The sequence below is a fragment of the Bufo bufo genome, chromosome 9, assembly GCF_905171765.1.
Source record: "Bufo bufo chromosome 9, aBufBuf1.1, whole genome shotgun sequence".
Lineage (NCBI taxonomy): Eukaryota > Metazoa > Chordata > Amphibia > Anura > Bufonidae > Bufo > Bufo bufo.
In genome coordinates, this window is record NC_053397.1 from 106,908,151 (window position 1) to 106,927,427 (window position 19,277).

The 19,277-nt window shown below is 41.7% G+C and overlaps 1 protein-coding gene across 2 annotated transcripts in view; it reads left to right on the forward strand.

Annotated features, from left to right (window-relative positions):
- Positions 1-18,116, forward strand: part of HMCN1 (hemicentin 1) — a 723,834-nt gene extending 705,718 nt beyond the window's left edge. For both annotated transcript variants that reach the window (XM_040408842.1, XM_040408843.1), the window contains 6 exons: positions 11,223-11,336; positions 11,694-11,819; positions 13,346-13,474; positions 13,553-13,672; positions 14,494-14,620; positions 17,653-18,116. In XM_040408842.1, coding sequence (XP_040264776.1) covers positions 11,223-11,336; positions 11,694-11,819; positions 13,346-13,474; positions 13,553-13,672; positions 14,494-14,620; positions 17,653-18,019 — 983 coding nt within the window. In that variant the 3' untranslated portion in view covers positions 18,020-18,116. The remainder of the gene's footprint in view (positions 1-11,222; positions 11,337-11,693; positions 11,820-13,345; positions 13,475-13,552; positions 13,673-14,493; positions 14,621-17,652) is intronic.
- Positions 18,117-19,277: the final 1,161 nt, after the last annotated feature.

A 19,277-nucleotide genomic window follows, 5' to 3' on the forward strand; every position in this document is an offset into this window, starting at 1 on the left:
AATCGCATTGACCCATAGAATAAGGATGTCATGTCATTTTTAGCTTACAATGAATGCCAAAATGTTAAAACCCCAAAAACCTGGGCAGAATTTTTATTTTTTTCAATTTCAACCCATAAAGATTTTTTTTTTCCAATTTTCCAATACAAGACATGATAAAATTAAATGGTGACAATACAATACAACTTGTCCTGCAAAAAATAATCGTATGTCTATGTGAATGGAAAATTCAAAAAATTATGGCTCTTGGACCACGGAAAGGAAAAAATGAAAATGCAAAAAACGAAAATGCAAAAAACGAAAATGCAAAAAACGAAAATGCAAAAAACGAAAATGCAAAAAACGAAAATGCAAAAAACGAAAATGGTCTTGGTCTTGAAGGGGTTAAATTGAAGTCAATTATTTCTCCTGTGCATCCATTTAGACTAGCAGGAGGCAGAGTATAACCAACATGTGAAAGTATTGTCCCCTGTTGACAAGTCATCGCATTATCCAAAAGTTGACCCTTTTTAAGCTCAATAGTTGGGTCCTCTTATTCACAACTGTGCAATCAATAAACTGTAGTCAAAAGGAGGAAAGTATAGGCTAGATTACATGATAATTGTGTAGTGCAGGTAATTACAGACGTGGCCATACCAAAAATGTGGTGGGAATTTTATTTTTGCATTTTTTTTCCATAGAATTTTTTTTTCAATGGAACCCCATGATCTAATTCGTGGGGTGCCAATGGTAGACAGAGGGAGCCCTCTCCCTTTAAACCACTTAGATGCCACGGTTGCTAGTAACGCGGCATCTAAGGGATCAAACACCCAGATTGGCGCATCTGAAGATCCAGGTCTTTAAAGAGGAGATATGTGCGGTGCTTACACTAGATCAGGTATGCTCAACCTGCGGCCCTTCTGCTGTTGCAAAACTACAACTCCCAGCATGCCCAAACAGCTTACAGCTATCAGCCTACAGCAGGGCATGGTGGGAGTTGTAGTTTTACAACAGCTGAAGGGCTGCAGGTTGAGCATCCCTGCACTAGATCATAGCCTAATGCCTCATTATGATGCCTGTAAAAAAGCATGTTGTTAGTCACTAACGAGTTAAAAGTTAACCTCCAAGCTGCTCATTAATTTCATGAAGAATTCTTTCAAGGACAGCCCTCCTCAGATTTTACAAATTTTAGCTAATCTATGATGAACATATAATATGAATTAATATATGATACTAGCAGAAGGACCCGGCTTCGCACGGGTATGGTTCATCTATTTCATTTCATATTTCCATGTGTCGTAAAAAGAAATTAACAGTGTCCCCCATAACAGTGACCTCTAGAGTACCCGCCCCCTTAACAATGACATCCACAGTGCCCGCCCCTTTAACATTGACCTCCACAGTGCCCGCCCCTTTAACAGTGACCTACACAGTGGCCGCCGCTTTAACAGTGACCGCATCTTTAACAGTGACCTGCACAGTGCCTGCCCCTTTAACAGTGACTTCCACAGTGCCCGCGCTTTAACAGTGACAACCCCTTTAAAAGTGACCTTTATAGTGGCCGCCCCTTTAACAGTGACCTTCACAATGCCCTCCCCTTTAACAGTGACTTTCACAGTGCTCGCCCCTTTAACAGTAACCTCCACAGTGCCCCTTCTTTAACATTGTCCACCCCTTTAACAGTGACCTCTATAGTGGCCACCCCTTTAACAGTGACCTCCACAGTGCCCGCCCCTATACCAGTGACCCCCACAGTGCCCGCCCCTTTAACATTGACCACCCCTTTAACAGTGACCTCCACAGTGCCCGCCCCTATAACAGTAACCTCCACAGTGCCCCCCTTTAACATTGACCACCCCTTCAACAGTAAATTGTATAGTAGCCGCCCCTTTAACAGTGACCTCCACAGTGCCCACCCCTTTAACAGTGACCTTCATAGTGGCTGCCCCTTTAACAGTGACCTCCAAAGTACCCGCCCCTTTAACAGTGACTTCCACAGTGCACACCCCTTTAACAGTGACCTCCACAGTACCTGCCCCTTTAACAGTAATCGCCCCTTTAACAGTGACCTCCATATTGCCCGTCCCTTTAACAGTGACTGCCCCTTTAACAGTGACTTCCTCAGTGCCTGCCCCTTTAACTGAGACCTCCACAATGCTCGTCCCTTTAATAGTGACTGCCCCTTTAACAGTGACCTCCACAGTGCCCGCCCCTTTAACAGTGAAATTTACAGTGTCAGCCCATTTAACAGTGAACACCACAGTACCTGCCCTTTTAACAGTGACCTCCACAGTGCCGGCCTCTTTAACATTGACCACCCCTTTAACAGTGACCTCCACAGTGCCCGCCCCTTTAACATTGACCACCCCTTTAACAGTGACCATCATAGTGGCCGACCCTTTAACAGTGACCTTCACAGTACCCACCCCTTTAACAGTGACTTCCACAGTGTCCGCCCCTTTAACAGTGACCTCCACCGTGCCTGCCAATTTAACATTGACTACCCTTTTAACATTGAACACAGCTTTAACAGTGACCTTCATAATGGCCACCCCTTTTAACAGTGACCTCTGCAGTTCCCACCCCCTTTTATGACTTTCACAGTACCCGCCCCATTAACAGTGACTTTCACAGTACCTGCCCCATTAACAGTGACTTCCACAGTGCCCGCCCCTTTAACAGTGACCTCTGCAGTGCCTGCCCCTTTAACAGTGACCTCCACAGTGCCCGCCCCTTTAACACTGACCTCCACAGTAACTGCCCCTTTAACAATGACCTCCACAGTGCCCGCCCCTTGAACAAGGACCTCCACAGTGCCTGCCCCTTTAACAGTGACTTTTTTAGTGACCTCCCCTTTAACAGTGACTTTCACAATGACTTTCACAGTGACCGCTTCTTTAATAGTGACTTTCACAGTAGCCGGCCCTTTAACAGTGACCGCTCTTTAACAGTGACTTTCATATTGGTCACCCATTTAACAGTGACTTTCACAGTGACTGCCCCTTTAACAGTGACTTCTATAGGCCTGCCCCTTTAACAGTGACCTCTGCAGTGCTTGCCCCATTAACAGTGACCTCCACAGTGCCCGCCCCTTTAACATTGACCACCCGCTTAACAGAGACCATTATAATGGCCGCCCCTTTAACAGTGATATCCACAGTGCCCGCCCCTTTAACAGTGACTTCCATAGTGCCCGCCTCTTTAGCAGAGACCTACACAGTGACTGCCCCTTTATCAGTGACCTCCACAGTGCCCGCCCCTTTAACAATGACCTCCACAGTGACTGCCACTTTAACAGTGACCGCCCCTTTAACAGTGACTTCCTCAGTGCCCGTCCCTTTAACTGAGACCTCCACAATGCCCGCCCTTTTAATAGTGACCGCCCCTTTAAAAGTGACCTCCACAGTACCCGTCCCTTTAACAGTGACCTCCACAGTGGCCACCCCTTTAACAGCGAACTCCACAGCGCCCGTCCATTTAACCCCTTAAGGACTCAGCCCTATTTCACCTTAAGGATTTGGCCATTTTTTGCAAATCTGACCAGTGTCACTTTAAGTGCTGATAACTTTAAAACGCTTTGACTTATCCATGCCATTCTGAGATTGTTTTTTCGTCACATATTGTACTTCATGACACTGGTAAAATGAAGTAAAAAAAAAAATCATTTTTATTTATAAAAAATACCAAATTTACCAAAAAATTTTAAAAAATTGCAAATTTCCAAGTTTCAATTTCTCTACTTCTATAATACATAGTAATACCTACAAAAATAGTTATATTACTTTACATTCCCCATATGTCTACTTGATGTTTGGATCATTTTGGGAATGATATTTTATTTTTTGGGGATGTTACAAGGCTTAGAACTTTAGAAGCAAATCTTGAAATTTTTCAGAAATTTTCAAAAACCCAATTTTTAGGGACCAGTTCAGGTCTGAAGTCACTTTGCGAGGCTTACATAATAGAAACCACCCAAAATGACCCCATTCTATAAACTACACCCCTCAAGGTATTCAAAACTGATTTTACAAACTTTGTTAACCCTTTAGGTGTTCGACAAGAATTCATGGAAAATAGAGATACAATTTCAAAATTTCACTTTTTTGGCAGATTTTCCATTTTAATAATTTTTTTCCAGTTACAAAGCAAGAGTTAATAGCCAAAACAAACTCAATATTTATGGCCCTGATTCTGTAGTTTACAGAAACACCTCATATGTGGTCGCAAACCGCTGTACGGGCACACGGCAGGGCGCAGAAGAAAAGGAATGCCATACGGTTTTTGGAAGGCAGGTTTTGCTGGACTGTTTTCTTTTGACACCATGTCCCATTTGAAGCCCCCCTGATGCAACCCTAGAGTAGAAACTCCATAAAAGTGACCCCATCTAAGAAACTACACCACTCAAGGTATTCAAAACTGATTTTACAAACGTTGTTAACCCTTTAGGTGTTCCACAAGAGTTATTGGCAAATGGAGATGAAAGTTCAGAATTTCAATTTTTTGGAAATTTTTTCATTTTAATCCATTTTTCCCAGTAACAAAGCAAGGGTTAACAGCCAAACAAAACTCAATATTTATGGCCCTGATTCTGTAGTTTACAGAAACACCCCATATGTGGTCGTAAATAGCTGTACGGGCACACGGCAGGGCGCAGAAGGAAAGGAATGCCATACGGTTTTTGGAAGGCAGATTATGCAGGACTGTTTTTTTTTACACCATGTCCCATTTGAAACCCCGCTGATGCACCCCTAGAGTAGAAACTCCAAAAAAATGGCCCCATTTTAGAAACTATGGGATAGGGTGGCAGTATTGTTGGTACTAGTTTAGGGTACATATGATTTATGGTTGCTCTATATTACACTTTTTGTGAGGCAAGATAACAAGAAATAGCTGTTTTGGCACAGTTTTTATTTTTTGTTATTTACAACATTTATCTGACAGGTTAGATCATGTGATATTTTTATAGACCAGGTTGTCATGGATGCGGCGATACCTAACATGTATACTTTTTTTTCATTTATGTAAGTTTTACACAATGATTTCATTTTAGAAACAAAAAAATCATGTTTTAGTGTCTCCATAGTCTGAGAGCCATAGTTTCTTTCGTTTTTGGGTGATTATCTTAGGTAGGGTCTCATTTTTTGCAGGATGAGATGACAGTTTGATTGGCACTATTTTGGGGTGCATATGTCTTTTTAATCGCTTGCTATTACACTTTTTGTGATGTAAGGTGACAAAAAATGGTTTATTTAGCACAGTTTTTATTTTTATTTTTTTACGGTGTTCATCTGAGAGGTTAGGTCATGTGATATTTTTATAGAGCCAGTCGATGCGAACGCGGCAATACCAAATATGTATACTTAATATTAATTTATGTAAGTTTTAAACTATAACAGCTTTTAAAAAAAAATAAATTATGTTTTAGTGTCTCCATATTCTGAGCCATATTTTTCATTTTTTTTTGGATGATTGTCTCAGGTAGGGGATAATTTTTTGCGGGATGAGATGACGGTTAGATTGGTACTATTTTGGTGGGCAAACGCCTTTTTGATCGCTTACTGTTGTACTTTTTGTGATGTAAGGTGACAAAAAATGGTTTATTTAGCACAGTTTTTATTTTTTATTTTTTACGGTGTTCATCTGAGGGGTTAGGTAATGTGATCTGTTTATAGAGCCGGTCGATACAAACGTGGCGATACCTAATATGTTTACTCCCCCCCCCTATTTTTTACCATTTTTTTTTTACTTTATTTGGGGAAAATGACGTTTTTGTTTATTTTTACTTGAAACTTTAATTTTTTGGGGGGGAAAACTTTATTTTTTCAACTTTTTTTCACTTAATTTTTTGTCCCACTTTGGGACTTGAACTTTGGGAGGTATATTCCTTTACAATGCTTTCCAATACTTCTGTATTGGAATGCATTGGCTGTATGAGTAATACTGTGTGTATTACTCATACAGCTTCCGGGTCCTGTGAGATCCAGCCCCCTGGATCTCACAGGCTCTTCACCGGAAGGCAGCGCGATGCCTTCCTTAGACATCGCACTGCCTTCCATGCCATCGGGTCCCCCCCACAGCCGCATGGGGACCCGATGGCCCCCCCCGACCACCGCCGCAACCGCAGGTAAAAGCCGCAAACCGTAGGTCTGAATTGACCTGCGGTTTGCGGCGATCGCCGATACGGGGGGGTCACATGACCCCCCCCCGGCGTTGTGACAGGATGCCCGCTGAATGATTTCAGCGGGCATCCTGTCACAATTAACCCCCGCCACGCCGCAATCGCGGTTTAAACCCATGACGTACCAGTACGTCATGGGTCCTTAAGGATTCGGGAAACATGCCATACTGGTACGTCATGCGTCCCTAAGGGGTTAATAGTGGTCCCTGCCCCCCATGCATGTAGCAGTGTAGATGTGCCGTCAAATATAGAACCTGCGAACTGCTAAAACCTGTGATCAGTTGTTCTGGCAACCTGGAGTAGGACTTGCGAGCTTCTATTGACTAATGAGGGACATGTAAACGTTTAAATGGCAGTTCGGATTTAAAGGGAACCTGTCACCTAGATTTTAGGTATAGAGCTGAGGACATGAGTTGCTAGATGGCCGCTAGCACATCCGCAATACCCAGTCTCCATAGCTCTGTGTGTTTTTATTGTGTAAAAAAAAACGATTTGATACATATGCAAATTAACCTGAGATGAGACAGAGCTTGAATATATGACTCTTCCCTGGTCACACAAGTAAGATTAACTTACTTTTATGTAAAAAAATATTATGTTAATTTGCATAAAAGGCAGTAAGTACAAAAATGCATAATACTTTTTGAATTCGTCTGCAAATTATATTAAAAGTGTAATTTATATGTTTAGGATAACACAATGAACATTTAGAAACGCTCAGTGAGGGAAGCATAGTAGAGGTTACAGGTTCCCTTTAAGTGAAAGGCTTGCTGACTTCTATTGGCTAATGCAGGTCAGGTACGTCCTAGAGAGCTGAGACCTGGTCTAAAACCTTCCCGGACACCTGATGTACCTGTGTGCCAAATTTGGTGAAGATCGGTCTAGTCGTTTGGTCGCGCATAAAGAACGTCCAGACAGACAGACATCTAGACAGACAGACAGAAACTAATTTTTATATATATAAGAGACTAGCAGAAGGACCCCTGATTCGCACAGGTATATTTCATCTATTTCATTTTATGTTCCGTGTGTCGTAAAAAGATATCGACAGTTTCCCCCATAACAGTGACCTCTACAGTAACCGCCCCTTTAACAATGACCTCCACAGTTTTTGTCCCCTTTAACAATGACCTTCACAGTGCCCACCCCTTTAACAGTGCCTGCCCCTTTATCATTGATCACCCCTTTAACAGTGACCTTCATAGTGGCCGCCCCTTTAACAGTGACCTTCACTGTGCCCGCCCCTTTAAAAGTGACTTACACAGTGCCCGCCCCTTTAACAGAAACCTCCACAGTGCCCGTCCCTTTAAAAGTGACTTTCACAGTGACCGCCCCTTTAACAGGGACTTTCACACAGTTACCGCCCCTTTAACTGACATTCACAGTGACCGCCCCTTTAACAGTGGCCGACCCTTTAACAGTGACTTTCACAGTGAATGCCCCTTTAACAGTTACTTTCACAGTGACCGCCCCTTTAACAGTGACTTTCACAGTGACCGCCCCTTTAGCAGTGACCGGCTCTTTAACATTGACCACCCCTTTAAGAGTGACTTTTATATTGGTCGCCCCTTTAACAGTGACTTTCACAGTGACTGCCCCTTTAACAGTGACTTTCACAGTGACCGCCCCTTTAACAGTGGCTTTCACAGTGACCTTCCCTTTAACAGTGACATTCACAGTGACCTCCCTTTTAACAGTGACTTTCACAGTGACTGTCCCTTTAACAGTGACTTTTACATTGACCGCCCCTTTAACGGTGACTTTCACAATTACTGCCCCGTTAACAGTGACTTTCACAGTGACCGCCCCTTTAACAGTGACTTTCACAGTGACCGCTCCTTTAACAGTGACTTTCACAGTGACTTCCCCATTTAACAATGACCGCCCCTTTAACAGTGACTTTCACAGTGACCGCTCCTTTAACAGTGACTTTCACAGTGACCGCCCCTTTAGTAGTGACTTTCACAGTGACTGCCCCTTTAACAGTAACCGCCCCTTTAAAGGGCTTCTGTCACCCCACTAAAGTATATATATATGTATATATATATTTTTTTTGGGCTACTTAAATTCCTTATACTGCGATATATCAATATTTAATACTCATTTTCGTTCAGTAGTTTAATAAAAAAACTGACTTTTATAATATGTAAATTACCTCTCTACCAGCAAGTAGGGCGGCTACTTGCTGGTAGCAGCCGCATCCTCCTTTCATAAAGACGCCCCCTCCTCATGTTGATTGACATGGCTAGCAAACGCGCTCGTCCTCTGCACCAATAACGTCACCGAAAGAGAAGACGTCATCAGCGCAGGCACACTGAGGGAGTGCTGAGGAGGCGAGCCTCCTTCTCTCAGAGCGCCTGCGCCGAATGAAGACAGGAGCGGGATTTGAATTGCAGACAGGGCCGGCCAGAGGACGAGAGCGATCGCTGGCCCTGTCAATCAACATGAGGAGGGGGCGTCTTTATGAAAGGAGGATGCGGCTGCTACCAGCAAGTAGCCTCCCTACTTGCTGGTAGAGAGGTAATTTACATATTATAAAAGTCCATTTTTTGATTAAACTACTGAACGAAAAAGAGTAAGAGCACTATATATTGATATATCGCAGTATAAGGAATTTAAGTAGCCAAAAAAAAAAAAAAAGACTTTAGTGGGGTGACAGAAGCCCTTTCACAGTGACTGCCCCTTTAACAGTGACTTTCACAGTGTTTTTCATAACAACTTGGGTTGTTATGGAAACCTGGAGTAAAACTGTGTTTATGGCAGTTGGGATTTAAAGAGAAAGACTTGCAGGCTTGTATTGGCTAATGTGGGTCATTTTTTGGGAATATCTCGAACAGTACGTCCTAGAGAGCTGACACTATGAGCCGGTCTATAACCTTCCCGGACACCTGATATACCTGTGTGCCAAATTTGGTGAAGATCGGTCCAGTCGTTTGGCCGCGCATAAAGAACGTCCAGACAGACGTCTAGACAAACAGACAGACAGAAACTCATTTTTATAATATAAGAGATGAATAAATGATGATGAATGAATGATAATATGAATATATATAATGCCAGTAGTTTCTCCGGTCACTCTCCCCATTTGCTATATAGGCATTACAATGTTATCAAACATGGAGAAGCCATTCCAAATGTTCCAGTGACTTACTTTCCTACCAAGTATGCAAAGAATGATGAAGAATTTGCTGGGCTCTCAATAATTTGGTAGTGGGGTTGTTATTACATCATAACTACATAACTTTCGGTGTTGGGGTTGTGACTGGACACAAAAGCCAGTGGGTCCCATATGCCCCTCTCACCATACTAAGGTTGATTGTACAGTACTTCTTTGATCTTCTTTCCAATGCTCTGATATCTGGCAGCCTTCATGGAGTGAAGGAGACGAGGGAAGAATATATATGATGCACAGGCTGCCAGACATCCCCCACTGCCAGAAAGTAGATCATTAACCATTAATGCCAACAGTAGCAGTTGTTCAGTATGTGGTAAAAGAATGGAAGCTGTGGAGAAAAATGCAGATGGGCAGCTGCAAAGGTTACAGTGTTCTCATAGTGCATATTTGTATGAGACTACTGAGCTGTACAGGAGATTAAACTGGTGGTGGCGTGTAGGGGTATCTACTAACTTATGTGAAATCCATATCTGGATTTACAGCACAGGTAAATTAAAGCTGGATGTTTGTAACATGGCTAACACAAGAGAGCAAATACATGCATAGAACTGTATAAAAAGCACAATGCGGTGTGAAACCCACTCCCTCTGTCAAACACCTTAGATCAGGCATGCTCAACCTGCAGCCCTCCAGCTGTTGTACAACTACAACTCCCACAATCCCCTGCTGTAGGTTGACAGCTGTAGGCTGGGAGTTGTAGTTTTGCAACAGCTGGAGGGCCGCAGGTTGAGCATGCCTGCCTTAGATACTATGGTCATTATTGATAAGTGGACAACTTCCGTCAGAGAAGATGTAACTGATCTGAAATCTCTTTTTATTGCGTAGAACGGACCATTATTTTGTCGCTGCATTATTGAGGTATACTGCCATACATAGAGTTGAGCTGCTGTATCTATGCCTGCTGTGTTCGAAAAGTTGTCTTAAATATGCTTCCAATTAGAGATGAGCGAAAAGATTCTACAGAATCCATTCGTCCAATTAGCAGGACTATTAGAATCATTTTGTCCAATCACCAGGGGTTATGAAAATGAAGAAGCCCTGCTGATTGGACAAATCGATTCTAACAGCTCTGCTGATTGGACGAATCAATTCTGTAGAATCTTTTCGCTCATCAAGTTTCAATATATAATTTTTGGGGGAGGAAGGGTCAAAACATAGGTCTTGGGGGCTAGTGCCCCTAATATTTTAAGATCCTGACAATTAACCTGCCTGCTACTATTGCTTTGATGGGTCACATAGCCTGGCATAAATCAATAGTAACTATTACAAATTTAATAATATATTATCAGAGAAAAATGCAATGTTTTCCTATTACCCCCCATGCTTCTTGAACTAAATTTCTCTCTGAAATCTCTGCTGAATCTGTCTCAAGACAGACAAGCTCACAGTAATCATCAGATTACGTATGTCAATAAAAGTCTATGGAGAGTGTAGGGGAAGAGTGAGCAGGTAAAGAGACTGTACCAGCTAAAGAGAGTTTCTGTCCCAGCCCAAGTGCTTAATCCGCATGCATACAGGTCAGTACTTGTCGCTAATTTACTCCATAATCCTGGGGCTGCCTCTGAGTGAGAGAAATTAATTTAGAAAGAGTTATGCTCTACATTCTGTGTGCAGTGTATGGGGGCTAATCTCCACTCAAATGGTACGGACATGCTGGAGTTGACAAGGACAGGCTGGAAGTGACAAGTGTGAGGAGGAGTTGCGCGGGGAGGCCCAAGCAGAACTTTTGCACCAGTTCCTGTGAGCCTTTAGTTACACCCATAGATGACATTAATCAATATTAGTTTTTCTATGGGAATTTTTCCTCAAAATGAAATATAAGACTAATAATATTTTCTGCACATTTGAATTCTATTTTCCTCCATTTAGTTTATTTTTTTATCATTTCAGATATTAACGAGTGCCAAGAATTAAATCCCTGTCATCAGCGTTGCTTTAACAGCATTGGAAGCTATCACTGTGGCTGTGATCCAGGTTTCTATTTGAAAGGCAGAAGATGTTTTGGTAAGTCTGAATGGATCCAAGTGGATAATTCATGTCAATGGATGTCCAACCAGCCACTTACATTTAGGTACAAGCAGAGCACACTGGAGATGCAGTTTGGAGAGCGTATATGTGGCTGTAAATGGGGCAAAAAGCAGCCAGTACTGTAATGACATTTTTATGGCTGGCACTGTAGATGGCACAATTTGTAAGTGCTGTTATGAGGACACTGAGCCTGGCATTGCTATTGGGAGGCTCTAGATATCCCTGCTCGAGAGACCGCGTGGTTTACAGTGCGGCTTACACTGTGGGCCACTGGGGCTGGTGCTGTTATGAGGGGCACAGGGACAATGTTCACTCATGTATTTGTCTCTGCAGACATGAACGAATGTCGTCAAAGTGTCTGCAGACCTGACCAACTGTGCAAAAACACACGTGGAAGTTATAAGTGCATTGACTTATGTCCCAGTGGACTTTCAAAAACAGAAAATGGATCATGTGTTGGTAAGATTTATATTATCAGTGCTTTTATTAATTGTTTCTACACTCATTTACTAAAGAATGGCATCTCACAAGCCAGTCTTGGGTTACTTTCACACTAGCGGCAGCCTTCTCCGACAGGCTATTCCGGCGGGGAAAACCCCTTCCGGATCTGTGCTACCGCTAGAGCGCTATGCCACCGGAATGGGGGCGGGCCGGAGGTCCGACCGCAGCACGGCAAACATGCCGAGAGGCGGCTGGAATAAAACTACAACTTGATCCTGTTGCATCAGTTATGCATAGGATTGCATAGGATCAATTTTTTTTACAGGATCCAGTAAAAAAACTGATCCTGTTGCATCAGTTGTCATCCATTTGAGCCATTTGCGTCTGATATCCCTTTTTAGACGGAAAAAAAGGTACTGCATGCAGGTCTTTTTTTCCCCATCTAACAAAACGGATCTCAGACTGAAATGGCTCAAACGGATGACAACTGATGCAACAGGATTCTTTTTTTTTTTACAGGATCCTGTTGTTGTTGTTTTTTTCTCTCTCTTTTCTTCTGACAGAACAGAAGAACAGAGAGCTAAACGGTGATGTGCAGCCATATTTGATCAGTTATTTCCATCAGTTATTGTGAGCCAAAACCAGTAGCGAAGCCTACACAGAGATAAGGTACCACACCTAGTTTTGGTTCACAATAACTGATGGAAATAACTTGTCAAATAACTGAAGTGTGCATTCGGCCTTAGTAAAAAGCCTGCTGGTGTAAGATGCAACCAATTTGTTAAGAGGTGCAGCAGGGGCGTAGCTATGGGCTCATGGGCCCTGGTGCTAGAGTTCAGCTTGGGCCCCTCCCTTCCCTCAGTGCTTTGTGGTCAGGGGCAGGGAAGCACATAGCCTTCGTGCATGTCTGAGGCAAAAACCTCACCCCCACCCCCGGCATGCCAAATTCTTGGCCTAACCCCTTCCCTCTAGCCAGAGGGGTAACTTGACCAGCATGCACTTTCTATAATGCCAGTGTCTTTTTATGTGGCACAAGGGTCTTTGGGCCCCTTCAGGCTCCTGGGCCCAGTAGCGACTGCTACCTCTGCACCCCCTATAGCTACGCCCCTGAGGTGCAGGACTCTTAATAAATTTGCCCCATTTATGATGTCCCTGCAAATCCACAAGTAAAAAGATTGTGCCAGGTTCCATTTTATACTGAAATACACAATTACTCCCCTAGGACCAGAATATGGCACCCCAAGGAGAGAGCATATGGTAAAACACAGAGTATCAGCAGCTCTGTAATATGTATGGCATTAGCAGACAGAGGTGCACATAGCCCTTCTGCTGACTGAGGCAAAAACTGAAACGGCCCCCCCATGCCAATTTTTTTATCTAACCCCTTTGCCACAATGAAAGTGCTCATTGCCCATGGCTCTTCTGCTGCCCCCTCTTGCTCCTACCTGGTGCTGCCTGAGGTGATCGCCTCACCTGGCCTCATTGGTGGCGCACCCCTGTTAACAGATACACGATATTTAATTATGGTTTTCTTTTTGTTATAGATATAAATGAGTGCAAAGAGGCCACACATTGGTGTAAAAATAATCAAATATGTGAAAACACGCATGGTAGTTATGTCTGTGTTTGTCCACGTGGGTTCAGGTCTGAAGGTCCTGGGAAGCACTGTGTAGGTATGTCACATCCAGGGTAAAGTCTTTTGCCATGTTTGGACTGTTACATTCTTACAATTTAATCACCGTTTTACACAGACATTAATGAATGCGACAATCAAGATGTGTGCCAACATGAATGTAGAAATATTCTTGGAAGTTACCAGTGTGTCTGCCCCCCTGGTTATCAACTCATGGCCAATGGAAAGTCTTGTCAAGGTACGACTAGGCAGTATTAATTAGCATACCAAAGTTTTAAAGAATGACATCATGCGTGGAAGAATGTATCCAGCTAAAAGTAGGCAAACGACAGATATCCCCGATTTGTGTTATTGAGCTCTCCTGTGAGAGGGCACATTCATAGTTGTGGCAATGGAGTAGAATGTTAAATATATCTATTCTCATTCTGCTTTAAAAGGTACAAACAGATCACAAGATAAAAAGCTAAAAGCAGACACATTGGGCCAGATTTATCATTACCCTGACAGCTCACTCTACTTTCACATATGGCTAAAGTCAGATTTATGATCGGCTCTTTAAGACTGTAATAAATGTGGTTTGACGGTAGCAGTTTATCCGTCAGTAAGCAGCTTTACAAAAGTCGCATGGTCCTCACTGGAGTGAAATTGCGACTTTTTTGCGACTTTTTAAATAATCCCAATAGTAAATCTGTCTAGAGATTCATTTACAGAAAAAAACACGCCCACTTTCAGAAAACTGGCGAGCATAGTGCAGAGCAGAAAAAAGTCGCAAATTTGTGCGCAGTTTTAGCGTTTGGGACTTTTTTGGGGACTTTTTCACTCCATTATTCTGACCTGAGCTAATGATAAATCTGGCCCATTGTGTCTAATGAGAATATTTCTTCAGTCTTCATACGGTAGATAATGTGTCATTTCCTTATTTTGAATGATTCACAGTAAAGAGGTCATAAATAGGGTGTGGGAAATATGGGTCTAATTTCTTTGAACACTTCACTTAGTTCTAGCCAAAACAAAGTGATCTCTTCTAACAACTACATCATTTACTCATTGATTTCACAGATATTGATGAATGTCTTCTACAAAATGTTCAGTGTGGGATAAACCAGATGTGCTTTAACATGCGAGGAAGTCACCAATGTATTGATACCCCTTGCCCTCCAAACTACCTGCGAGACTCTTCTTCTGGGTATGCTACACTTATTAGCTGATTTATGTTGTGAAAAATATACAGCTCGTCCTTATTGGAATTATTATATTATTAATAGTGTTGATCGTGAATATTCTAATCGCAAATTTTTATCGAGAATATAAGAACTTCGAGAATTTGCAAATATCTAGAAAATAGTGCTATATTTTTGTAATCACGAATATTCTAGATTTTTTTCCATCAGTACCCATGATCCCTCACTGCTTCTTGCTTGTGGGCCAATGAGAAGGCTGCAATGTCTTTGACTTTAGGAGTAGTGTTGATGGTGAATTTTTGTATTGCTAATTTTTATTGCAAATTTTCCGTTTGCCGATTTTCGCAATCAAGAAAATAATGACAGGAGATCACGAATTCTCAAATTCGTGAATATATGACGAATATTTGCTCAAATATTCACGAAATATTGCGAATTCGAATATTGCCCCTGCCGCTCATGACTGATTATTAAACCTAAACTACTGCCTTCACTGTGTGCTAGAACGAAGCTTTGAGCGGATGAACCTTTCCACTAGTAAAGGAGTGGAGTGGAAGTGCCTCTATCTAAAAGTGAAAATGGGTCCAATTATACTTTATTCCAGCCATCCCTCAAATTTTTTATTTGGGTCTGATGCACAAATTATGGACAAATTATTTGATGAGAATGAATAAACATTACAGGTAGATAGGTCATTTACAGTATGTCTATGAGCAAACACACAAAGATGCAGCAGCCTCCTGTGAACACTAAATAAACCCATGAAGTTAATGTTACTGGAAGAGACGTGTCAGGCTTCATTCACACGTTTCTAGTACATGTTTGTCATATGGCAAGTGTTTACATACATATGTACCGTGTAGAATACGTTTTTGTGGGATTCCTTTGCAAGGATAGGCATAGACAAGTATGCTGTTCAAAATAGTTTTAAGAAGGCTGTACTGAGAAATACTTCTCAAATGTGTGCAAAAGAACACTCTATTGGCAGGCAGTGTCTGTAGAGGCCTATGAAAATATTTGGCAGCAAGGATTGGTTCCTACAAGGTACAGATCAGCCAGCAGGGTTATTTAACCCTTTCCTGATTTGGCGACGTTCCGTTTTTGTGTTTTCGTTTTTTGTTCCCTGCCTTCCCAGAGCCATAACTTTTTATTTTTCCGTTTACATAGCTGTATGAGGGCTTTTTTTTGTGAGAAAAAATAAACTTTGTAATGATACCATTTAATATTACAGGAAGCGGAAAAAAATCCAAATGGGATGGAATAATAAAAAAAAAAACACAATTCCATCAGTTTTACTGTTTTTTTTTTTACGGTGTTCATTAGGCAGTAAAAATGACTTGTGCTTAATTCTCTAGGTCAGTACGAATCCAGCGATACCACATATGGATAGTTTTGCTCACGTTTTAACACTAAAAAAATAAAAACTTTGGAAAATATATATTTTTTCTTTTGATCGCCATATTCTGACCCCCATAACTTTTTTTATAGTTATGTCTATGGAGATGCATGGGGGCTCATTTTTTTGCGGGACAATCTCTAGTTTTTGATGATATCATTTTAGGGGTTGTAAAACATTTTGATCACTTTTTATTCAATTTTCTGCAAGATAAAATGATGAAAAAAAAAGGCGAATTGGGCATTTTTTTCTATTACGCCATTCACTGTATGGGCTAACTTTTCAAATATTTAAATAGTACGGGTGTTTTCGCATGCAGCGATGCCGGTGATGTTATTTTTTTTTATTCTTTTTTTTATTTATTTTTGGGAAATGTTTTATATATTTTTTTTTTGATTTTTCAAAACTTTTTTAAACTTTTTGTTAGGTCCCCAAGTTGTACAGAATGATGGAAAATGGTCCATTATTCTGTACTGAAATTACAGTTCAGTGCTTCCACCTGTTGGCCTGAAGTGGGATATACTAAAAATGAGCCTGAAAGCCTTTCACACAAGTGAGTATTCCGCGCGGGTGCAATGTGTGATGCAAACGCATTGCGCCCGCACTGAATCCAGACCCATTCATTTCAATGGGTCTATGTACATGAACTTTGTTTTCCACGCATCACTTGTGCATTGTGTGAAAATAGCAGCATGCTCTATATTCTGTGTTTTTTCACGCAATGCAGGCCCTATAGAAGTGAACGGGGCTGCGTGAAAATCGCATCGCATCTGAAAGCAAGTGCTTTGATTTTAAATAATTGTATTAATTATAATAATTAATTAATAATTATTTTAAATAAATAGTGTGATAATCTGGGGAATTTTCTGGCTACACAATGATATAAAACACCCCCCTACACACTATAGGGTCTTTTTTCTGTTTTTGTGCCCTTTTAAGACTACGTAGTAATACATGACTGCTACTGCTCCTCCTGAGTCAGAATTGCTCATTTTCTGTTCATACTCCACCCTGCCTGTTTCCCAGCTGTGCACCTTGAAAGTGCTGGTTTAGTAACATAGTAACGCCATTTCTAAGGTTGAAAAAAGACATTTGTCCATCCAGTTCGCCCTGTCATCCTGCAAGTTAATCTAGAAGAAGGCAAAAAAAAAAACTGAGGTAGAAGCCAATTTTCCCCACTTTAAGGGAATAAAAAATTCCTTCCCGACTCCAATCAGGCAATCAGAATAACTCCCTGGATCAACGACCCCTCTCTAGTAGCTATAGCCTGTAATATTATTACGCTCCAGAAATACATCCAAGCCCCTTTTGAATTCCTTTATTGTACTCACCATCACCACCTCCTCAGGCAGAGAGTTCCATAGTCTCACTGCTCTTACCGTAAAGAATCCTCTTCTATGTGTGTGTAGTACATTGAGAGAACTCATGAGCTGAGTGCACATAATGGAGAGGACTTCCTGAGCCTCAGCTCTCTCAATGTCTTACACCGATGCTTTGGGGTCACACAGTGGGGGAATAAAGGAGGAGTATGAACATAAAAGACAGTGAACCCAACTGCGCAGGAGCAGTACTATTTATGTAATACTGTTGCAATAATTTTTTGTCACATGACAAATGACACACATGTTTGTGCACCACCAGGTACTGTTTGAAGAACTGTGCTGTAAATGACGTGGAGTGTGCCCTCAGCCCATATGCCCTGCAGTACAAGATGGTCTCCCTCCCATTTGGCATTGCTGCCAATCAGGACTTAATTCGCTTGGTTGCATACACACAGGATGGAATACTACATCCCAGAACAACATTCCTTATAATTGATGAAGACCCCACACTACCATTCTCTATACGGGAAGAAAATATGAAGGGAGTGATTTTCACCAACAGACCCCTTAAAGAGCCTGAAACCTACAGAATGAAAGTGAGAGCGTTATCATACAGTGCAGAGCGCAGCATCGAGTACCAGACCACCTTCATCGTGTATATCTCTGTGTCTCCCTATCCCTACTAAGCCAGCTCTGGTTTCCAGTCACGTGTTCCGCTTCTCTGTCATTTAATACTTGAAAGACATTACAATCCACAAGATAATTTTATTAAATAAATTGCAACAACCGTTTTTTATAACTTTTTTTCATGTTTGTTTTCTAATTTCTAAAAACTCATTAACATCACACATTACATGATCATTACATATTACACATCACAGGCTAATTATACATCACTCATTACATGCTCATTACACATCGCAGGCTCATTACATATTACACATCACAGACTCATCACAAATTACTCATCACAGGCTCATTAAGCATCACGCGTCACAGGCTGATTAGATTTCACAGGCACATTACATATTACACATCATGGTGCTCATTGCTCATTTTAGGCTCATTACACATCTCAGTCTCATTAAACATCACACATCACAGGGTCATTACACATCACAGGCTCATCACACATCACAGGTTTGTTACACATCACTTATTACAGGCTCATTACACATCACACATCACAGTCTCATTACACATCACACAGTACAAGCTCATTACACATCACAGGCTCATCACACATCACAGGATCATTACACATCACAGGTTTGTTACACATCACTTATTACAGGCTCATTACACATCACACATCGCAGGTTCATTACACATCACACATCGCAGGTTCATTACACATCACAGGTTCATTACACATCACACATCACAGGCTCATTACACATCACACATCACAGGCTCATTACACATCACAGTCTTATTACACATCACAGGCTCATTACACATCACACATCGCAGGCTCATTACACATCACACATCGCAGGCGCATTACACATCACAGGCTCATTACACATCACACATCGCAGGCTCATTACACATCACACATCGCAGGCTCATTACACATCACACATCGCAGGTTTGTTACACATCACAGTCTCATTACACATCACACATCGCAGGCTCATTACACATCACAGGCTCATTACCCATCACATATCAGTCTCATTACACATCACAGTCTCATTACACATCACACATCACAGGTTTGTTACACATCACAGGGTCATTACACATCACACATCACAGGCTCATTACACATCACAGTCTCATTACACATCACACATCACAGGTTTGTTACACATCACAGGCTCATCACAGTCTCATTACACATCACACATCACAGTCTCATCACACATCGCAGGCTCATTACACATCACACATCACAGGTTCATTACACATCACACGTCGCAGGCTCATTACACATCACAG